This window comes from Cebidichthys violaceus, unplaced genomic scaffold, assembly GCF_023349555.1.
Source record: "Cebidichthys violaceus isolate CVI_PGR_0920_01 unplaced genomic scaffold, fCebVio1.0.p SCAF_7, whole genome shotgun sequence".
In the NCBI taxonomy this organism is placed as follows: Eukaryota; Metazoa; Chordata; class Actinopteri; order Perciformes; family Stichaeidae; genus Cebidichthys; species Cebidichthys violaceus.
In genome coordinates this window covers 15,552,100-15,561,317 of record NW_027176927.1, presented here as the reverse complement: position 1 = coordinate 15,561,317, position 9,218 = coordinate 15,552,100, and the positions used below count along the sequence as shown (strand labels likewise).

The 9,218-nt window shown below is 42.7% G+C and overlaps 1 protein-coding gene across 1 annotated transcript in view; it reads left to right on the top strand.

Moving 5' to 3' along the window:
- The first annotated feature begins 351 nt into the window (after positions 1–351).
- LOC137891639 (G patch domain-containing protein 8) overlaps positions 352–9,218 on the top strand; it is a 30,354-nt gene continuing 21,487 nt past the window's right edge. Inside the window, exons 1-2 of the mRNA XM_068736361.1 lie at positions 352–762; positions 891–1,204. Of these exons, the coding sequence (XP_068592462.1) occupies positions 1,052–1,204 (153 nt within the window). The 5' untranslated portion in view covers positions 352–762; positions 891–1,051. The remainder of the gene's footprint in view (positions 763–890; positions 1,205–9,218) is intronic.

Genomic DNA, 9,218 nt, shown 5'->3' with positions numbered 1-9,218 from the left:
AGAAAGAGAAGAAGAAACTAAAAGAAAGGAGAAATTTAAGAAATGGGGGAGGAGGAGTAGGGGGTACTTCAATTCGTAGTTACTCAAGTACAGCGCGGACAGAAGTGTTTCCCCAACCCCTGTCCCAGACCCACGTGTGGGCACGGGCTGCATATTATGGGCTACAGCAGACAGGAGTCTGCTCCAGTGCAGCCACCGAGGAGAGAGAGAGAGAGAGAGAGAGAGAGAGAGAGAGAGAGAGAGAGAGAGAGATTTCTTCCTTGAGAGGGAATCTGAACCACTTCAGCCTGCTTGCGCTGGAGCCCGACAATAACTACAGCAGTGCTCTGGATGGATGTAGCGTCTCTCACACCTCACGCCGTCGGTGTTTCATACACAGGACGGGTGATTTTAGTGAGCAGAGGAAATGACAAATGGTCAAATGTTTTCCCTTTCTTTATTCTTCGACGTGCATGAAGAGGAGGCGCACCTGCGAAAGTGCTTGTACCCCCTTTCTTTTCTGAGAACTCCATTTGGGCTGCTGCTGCTTGGCTGAGACTGCACACACTTTACAGATAGGACCAGTGCGAGAGAGAGAGAGAGAGAGAGAGAGAGAGAGAGAGAGAGAGAGAGAGAGAGAGAGAGAGAGAGAGAGAGCGAGAGAGCGGAGTGAAACAGAGATTGGATGGATTCATCTCCTCCTCACTCCACAGGCGTTCATTCATTTTTTTTAAGCCCGACCGACGACAGCATGCCAAGCGTAGACTCCAGCGGCGGAGCTCGGTCAGTATAACATCCATGTCTCTCACTCTTTCTGGCTGTCTCGTTTTGTCCGTTTCTGATAGTAGTTCTCACATGTATCGCATAAGCAAGTCTTCCCCTTCTCATCTTGTCTCCCTTTTTAAATGCAGCCAGATACTTTCCAACACAGGACCCGAGTGAGACGCCCTCCGTCGCACCGGCCCGGTTGCGCTCTCACCTGCACAGCATTCGCTCGGAACCCGACTTTGCGACCTTCGGGACTCTGCTGACACCCAGGACCCGACGCAGGGAAGTGAGGCACCCGTTGTATATGGGCTCAAAGCCCCGTGAGGCCCCTGGGATGGCGTGCAGCGCGTGTTACTACCTGGTTATCAGCTCCACACACCTGAGTAATGGACACTTTCGGCGCGTCAAGGGGGTCTTCAGAGGACCACTGTGTCCAACCGCAACCAGTGATTCACCGGTAGGAGAACAAGCTGAATTTCTGTGTGTGTGTGTGTGTGTGTGTGTGTGTGTGTGTGTGTGTGTGTGTGTGTGTGTGTGTGTGTGTGTGTGTGGAGAGCGAGGGAGAGCTTGTAAAAGAGTCAATTTCAGCCACTTTTTTCGCTTTCTCTTGTGACTCTTTCATCATAAGGGTTAGGAAAACGGTGGGAACGTCCTCACAAGTATATGAAAGTGTGTCTGTAAGTGTACAGTGTGTGCAGGATATGAAAACTAGAGACCTATTGCCACATCTGAGGAGGAGGATATTTTTGCAAGGGGTGGTCTTTTTTCTTTTTGTGAGCCACAAAAAAAGATTTTTGTTTGTAGAGGATAGTTAGATGGGAATATTTTAAACAGAGGAGAAATTAGGTATCCAACCATGAAGCCATTGTCCCTCCATGCCTCCTTCTCTCTCGCGGCTATGGGAATTAAACGAATCAAATTACATTAGTGCTTTCAGGAGGAGATGAGTTGCCCAGCTGAAAATAGCACTAATTACCTGGGGAGTATTTGTTAGGTGTGTGTGTGTGTGTGTGTGTGTGTGTGTGTGTGTGTGTGTGTGTGTGTGTGTGTGTGTGTGTGTGCATCTATGAGTGTGTGTGTGTGTGTGTGTGTGTGTGTGTGTGTGTGTGACCTGTCAACAACTTCCTGACCTTTTCCTGATGCCTGTGGTTCCTTTGAGCCACCAAACTGGCATTTAGTTGCAAACTGGGTCTCAGTTTGTGTGCACTTACTGACTGTGTATTTTTGTACTTGTACACTTGTAAAGACAAAGAAAGAGTGTGTGACAGAGAAAGAGAGAGAGAGAGAGAGAGAGAGAGAGAGAGAGAGAGAGAGAGAGAGAGAGAGAGAGAGAGGAGGAGAGACAGCTAAGAAAATAACAGTACATGTAAATATGTACATGATATTTTGGACTGTGTGAATGTGTGTGTGTGTGTGTTTTCTAGATTCAGGAGCTGCTTGGAGGGTCTCTGGTAATCACACATTATTCATGAGCTCTTAATGTGAGACGAGACAAACTGGCGGAGCTGATGACAAGTTTGATGAGAAAGGAGGAAAGGAGCAGCTGGTATGTGTGTATGAGCGTGTCTATGTAAGTGTGTGTGCGCGTATTCATACTCAAGTCATTACCAGTCTGTCATGTTCGGCCCGCGCTCACTATGTGATGGGAATGAGCGAACAGTGTTGAGCAGACACAGTCAGACTGGCAGAGATGCTGCAAAGAGTCATATTAACAAACAAACGTACAAACTTTTGCACACACACATACACGCACAGATGGGCTAAAAAAGTAGTTAAAGAGAGCGTTACTGCACACACTCTATACAGTATGCATACATCTTCATTTCTAGAAATTAAGACTCCCCTTTTAAATTTGATCATTTGAATTGTCTGTCTCAGAGCCCATTCATCTCCTTGTAGAATCATCAAATGCTCATTTTTTTATTGCACGCACAATCAGTTAAGTTATGTCTCAGAAACAAGACCGATTCCTCAGAGCAAGTCTAATTTGGATGCTCTTGAAGCGTACTGACTATATCCGGCACATCTACATATTTGAAATGATGAATGCAGTTGCCTATTTCTCAGGCATTTGCTAATTTTGTTCCTTTTAGCATTCTATGAACATTTATTTGAAGAGACTTGACACTTACATTACACTTACATTACAATGTACCACATCTTTTCAATTTCTGTCAAACTTCCCAGTAAGGGATGAGTATCAAAACAAAATACCTATTGAGTGCAGACCAAAATCTGTCTGTAGCTATAGAATTATTGAACGGTGTCATGTATCATCAGATGTGGACTTGAAACAATTGATTCTTAGGCTTGTTTAATTGTTTTTTGATTAGATATTTACTGACTTAAATAAGTAAAGCACTAACTTTACTCAAACTAAAAAGTTTGTTTAACATACAGTGAGCAATGTGGCATATTTTGCTATAAGTAAAAAACATGTTCATATACCCTAATCTAAAGAAATACTGGTTTGGTATCAGCACCAAAACTCAGGAGTTGTATTGGCATAATTTTCAGACGGTACTGTGCAATAAGGCTGTTATTATTTGAAAACCCTCTCTTGTTGATGCATTCAAGTGCTTGTGAAAGATTCTAAAACTCCATTTACTAATTTAGTTTTATCTAAATCAATTCAAGCAAACAACATGAGTAGCAGTGACTAAGAAGATTCCCTCTCAACAAAAATATCCTGATTCAAGCCTTCACTCTGCTGAAGTGTCCCCGATCAAAACATTGAATCCATACTCGCGGTCTGACAGGCTCAAGCATAGCAGACCTCTATGTGGACAAAAGCAAGTAAAAATAGAAATGTTGAGTTCATATTATTCTCTTAAAGCTGAAGGCATTCAGTAATAGCTGTCATTCGTGGTAGGAAGGACATCATTTATTTTTTTAAATAATGATTTAAAATATATATATTAAATATATATTTAATATATAAATATATATATTTATATTATATATTTAAATATATATATTAAATATTATTTAAGTAAATAATCATTTACACTAATGTAAGTGTGTGGAAAGATTTCAGTGCTGGAAAATGCTGTGTAAGTAGGAATGGAAGGTCGAAAAAAGGAGAGATATGCTGTCAGATTTATCCGTATTAGTTTAGACATGGCCAATTTATGGGCCTGTCAGCATGATAAACAGTGAGTGCTTGTGGTCAAGTATAGTTCAAAAGTGACCTCTTGTGTTAGGCTGATAAACAAATCCTTCAGCAGAGAGCGGGTGAGTTTAACACACCTCTCCATGACATGCTGAGCAACATCTTTTGCACCTGTCCGTTCCATTGTAGAGGATGCTGCGCAAGCCAGCACTACAGCTAGCTGCTCTTTGATTTAGTTTAGATCAGTGGAGTACAAAGGATATCTCAACTGGGATTTGTCAGGGGTAACTTTTTGTGTCTTCACTTTGATAAGGCATTGCAGCATTAACAAAATACTGGGCTCCTATGAATGGTAAAGAAAAGCCGTCTAGACACACGGCCCCCTTATTTCCCCCTTCATAACAAATCCTCTTGTGTTTGTCAAGAGTTCTGTGCTTTGTTGTTTGGTTAGCTTCCCTGTGGAATGCTGCGGTATGTCTAGATTAGGATTTTGCTCATTACTCGTTTATCATCACTAATTAGTCATTGTGATAGGTCTCTCGGACGTGTCTAAAGTTTGGTTCCCATATGTATATTAGTGCTTAATCATCATTGGTGAGTCATTCTTCAAACTCTCATTAACACTTCAAAGGTTTTTCATTCTTGCTCTCAGCATGGAGGGAGGACAGAAGGAGAGCTGTAGAAAGGTGTGTGCAAAGAGGTGCTGCCCTCATGTATCCCTTCATGTATCCCTTCATTCAAACAGATCCAAAGTGATTCTTACCTATCATGTCTCTTGCTGTCTCTTGTCCAAATATCCCTCAATCCCTTTCCCTCCGTCTCCCTTTTGAAACGCCTCCCTCTGTAGAATATTATAGCTTTGTGTGTATGCATACTTCAACTGAGGACCACTTTGATGTATATTTCACTGCCGTTGCAGAAAACAGATGAATCGTTGGCTATACCGCATACTGTTGAAGTAAGAGCGAATAGGCCTGTGCGTATGTGTGTGTCTATGTGACTCTGCGTATGCACCCTTGTGTTTTCATTGATTCCACAGGGAGCTGAACAGTGTTTATGTAAATGAGGTGGCATTTAAACATATGCCCCGAACAATTATCTTGAAACAAGTATTTAGCTGCGCAAAAAACACCGCCATGTTCAGAGTGAGTCAAGTACTTAGCTACAAATATTAAGCCATCAGGGGACAGAGGTGAGATGAGCCAACTGGCTCGCCATTTGCTGTGCCAATTTGCTCATGGGTGTGGGTATCTTAGTGCGCAGTTAATGATGATCATAATAATAAGTGATACAGATTCAGTATCAAAGAACTCCCTGGGGCATCTTGACATTTATGAAGTTCGATAAATGTCAGAAAGAAAGAGATTAGTTAAATGTGAGTCAAAAGTGATTTAAAAAAAGGTGTTTGTGATACAAGCATAAAGCAGCTATACAGTTCTTGAGTCTTGTATCGTCAGAAAAGCTATTTCAGTCATGGCCCCTAATGCTGCTGCAGTCACTCATTCATACAGTGTAATGGTAATGCGCACACACACACACACACACACACACACACACACACACACACATACCAATGCAGCCATCAGGCTAGTGGAGCAGTTTGAGAGCGAGCAGGTGAGTGCTGCTGAATACTAAAGTCCTGCATGACTGGCCCATTCCTGCTGACCACTGCAAAGTGCTCCCACTGATCACTGCTAATGTCCTCCATCACAGTTTACACTCAACACTTTGGAGAGAGAGTGTGTGTTGAGGAGAAAGGTGGATAATTGGGACAGAAGGGTGAGATAGGATGACGAGGTAGAGGCGTAGAGTCAGACAGTTGGCATTGATTTTAACACTCTCAAGCCTTTATTGACATTTCATTTAGCTAATGAATTCATTAGTGCTTCATAGCATAATAACCTCTACTTGATAACCAGGATGGTTCCCTAGAGGATGTCTCCCACACACATACACACCTCTGTTTCTTTTTCTTTTACCTAGCAAGTTCCCTCCCTGTCTGTTTGTGCTGCACTATGGTAACTTTTAAATTAACCTTAGTTTGAGGTGACATAACCTGCCAGTGCAGCACGACCTCAAAATGAGAAATCCTAAGAAGCCTGAGATGTACATTACAAGAAGATTCATCTCTGCCTATGTATTGGTGTCTTTGTGCTTCTGCTCGGGTGTGCTTGCCAGCTTTATAGTGCCTGTTCACCTCTGAGATGGAGATGATCTTTATTCAATTTCAGTTACTCTTTTTTTGTGTGTCTTTGACCTGCTGCTCAATCAAAATGCAATCATGCACGCAAACACACACACACACACACACACACACACACACACACACACACAAACCTGACTTGCATGAATTGAACGACCGTTTTCAAACTTATCCAAGTTTTATCAGTCACATAAAGGATGGTGTTTGACCCAGAGGACTTGTGTTTGTACATATTTACAGCCCTCCATTTGAACTAAAAGTTCTGTCAGACTTACAATGCTGGTTTATGAACTGGAAGTATTTATTTATTTATGTTTGGGTCTAATGCTTGAGAGGTAAAAATTGTCTGAATGGATGTCTGTGGTGCCGAGCTGAACTGTGTGGGTGTGAGCACGTTTGGAGGTGGCTGAGATTTTTTGGTAATAGTTTGTCTGCTTCATCATGAGGTTTGCAAACATCTGTAAAGTGCACATTCTGGTATTAGATGTACAGTATGTATTGAGTGACACACAAGTTATCATGCATGCGCACACGCACGCGGACAGCACAGATGGCCAACCTCTCATTTTGTATATTACCTCGGGACAGCTGTTTGTCTGTGTGGTCATTAGTGATCGCAGCATCAGATAATTACCTGGAGACACATCAGCACATGAACACACACACAAACACACATACATACACACACACACACACACACACACACTGACATACAATTAGTGAGTGTTTGATAATTATAGGATGTTTGATGAACCATCTGGAACACCAGCACAGGTAGAAACTGACAGAAACGTTCGCAAAATCAAAAAACGTGGAAAGCGAGACGACAGGTGAGAGATAAAGAGATTAAATTGTTTTTGTTTCATCATCATTAGGATGTCATGTCTCATTCAAGGTTTGGTCTTAAACTCTTTTATTCTCCTTGACTCTGCATGCTCTATCTCTGCCCTTCTTTTTTTTTTAAACTATAATTTCTGCCTCTCTGTCTCTTCTCCACTCCATTTCTCTAGGCGATACCTTTGCTCCAATCCCCCTCTCCCTGACACTCTTTTTTATCTCCCTCTCCTATTGCTTTTTGTCTCATCTCTCCAGCCCATTCATTTTTTAGCAGGTCAACGGTTCAACCGTTTAGGTCTTTAAATCTTGTGTGTGTGTGTGTGTGTGTGTGTGTGTGTGTGTGTGTGTGTGTGTGTGTGTGTGTGTGTGTGTGTGTGCGTGTGTGTGTGCATATTTGTGTGCAGTATGCCTATATGGGAGTTTGTGTGTGTGTAGGTGATGGGAGTAATATTGCAGTAGCAATATTGCTGAAAACTCCTTGAAGGAATGAAAGAAAAGAGAGGGTGCTTTATTTTGCTGGTCAGTATTTCTGTTCTTCAATAACCCCCATTTTACTCCGCTTTCTATTCTGCTGCTCTTTATGGATTCATGCTTTCATGTACTGTAAGAGCATATGTGGGAAACAATTATAGCTACATTAACTCACTGTGTGTATATGCCTGCATGAGCATGTGGGTGTGCACGTTACACATATTTGCACCTGTGTGCTTGAATGCCTGAATGTGTGTCTCCACCACTGACACTCCGGGCCGGGGTTAAGAGCAGCTCAGACAAATTAATTATCTCTTCTCTGGAGGAGAGATGACTCACTGAAATAGAGGCTGCAAACCAGCTCCTCATGGTTGAGCAGAAGCCCAGGAATTACTCCCAGCCTAGCAGAGAGCAAGGGGCCTCCTTCTGAAAAAAACAACAACTTGGATTTCATCCTCAGCTTGATGTTCAGATCATATTTCTTCCCACTTTTCATGTGCATAAGGCCAATTTATAAAAATAACTGCGACTGAAAGAAGTCGAACAGGCACGTTGCATTTATAGATCAAAGTGGCAGAGGAATTTTAATGCATATGAACAAGTTTTGCTTCCCTGAAATCGTTGACATAAGATCAAGGCTTCCATGTTTCGGCTTTTCTGGTGCATAGTGTGCTGCTGAGTACATCAATACACAAACACAGACAGCTTCAATTTATAGCCTGAATTAGGAGAATTGAGAGATTGACATAATGATTTAAAACCTATTATAGAACGTGTGTGTACATTGGTAATTTGGAAATATAATTTGGATGTCTGCTGTCTGGGAAAAAAAACTGTATTATCAGTGGGGCTTTGTTGAATCTTTCATGATTCTGCTGTCTCAGCCACAGCCTCCTACCCCTGACCTTTTCACCATTCCCCTATGACCTCTGACAGATAGCCCTGGGGAAAACAAGTGATGAAAAGGTCAACGCGATGGTCAAGGAGTCCGATGAAACGGGTTTTATTGAGCTATTACCTTATCATATCTCTGTGTACCTAGGAAAACACTGCTTGTATGTGTGCACATAAAGCACAGCATTATGGAGCAGAATGCCATGGCACATACACACATACAAGAAGGTTAACAAAAAAAAGACAAGAGCACAAGCGAGGCAGAAATCCATGTAGTATTATAATAACACTATGTGTTCATTCTGGTGTGCTCTCATGTTTATTTATCAAAGCAGATAGGACCTACTAGGACATTCTAGTAGCACATGGTCGGTCATGCATCAGTAACAATGCATCACATTATATCAGACTTACCTCCACCAGCAGAGCGAGCCATGATGCAGACACTAATAATTCATGCCGTTTGCTTCAACCAGCCTTCACATCAGCCATGATGCCGAGAACAACCCACCACAATTATCGTGAGCAAGCAGCATTCCTGTGCTTAGCAGATTGGAGATGCCATGCGCCCAGCTTAGCGCTGTGCAGAAATGTCCTGGCTGCGCGCTGCAAGGATGGCAGGATCACAGTGGTCTGCAAGCAGCCTCCAGCTACCAGCCACCAGGCCTTGGCTACCTCCTTTATATGGGCAGAGTGCCTGTTTCCTCTTGTCTGTTTGTGTATGTATATTTGGCGCGATTGTGCTTGCACATTCCTGCAAGAGTCTGCTACGGGGCCTTCTTACCCTTGCTGTGAGGTATATTCTTACCCTGTGGTATCGGATTAGTCACAACACTGAATGGGAAAACATGGAAACAGCAGCAGGGGAGGAGAGTAAGAGGAGAGGAGAGGAGAGGAAACCCCACAAAGATGAGAGGAAACGTGTGGGTGGATTGTGCGAGTTCATGTGTGGGT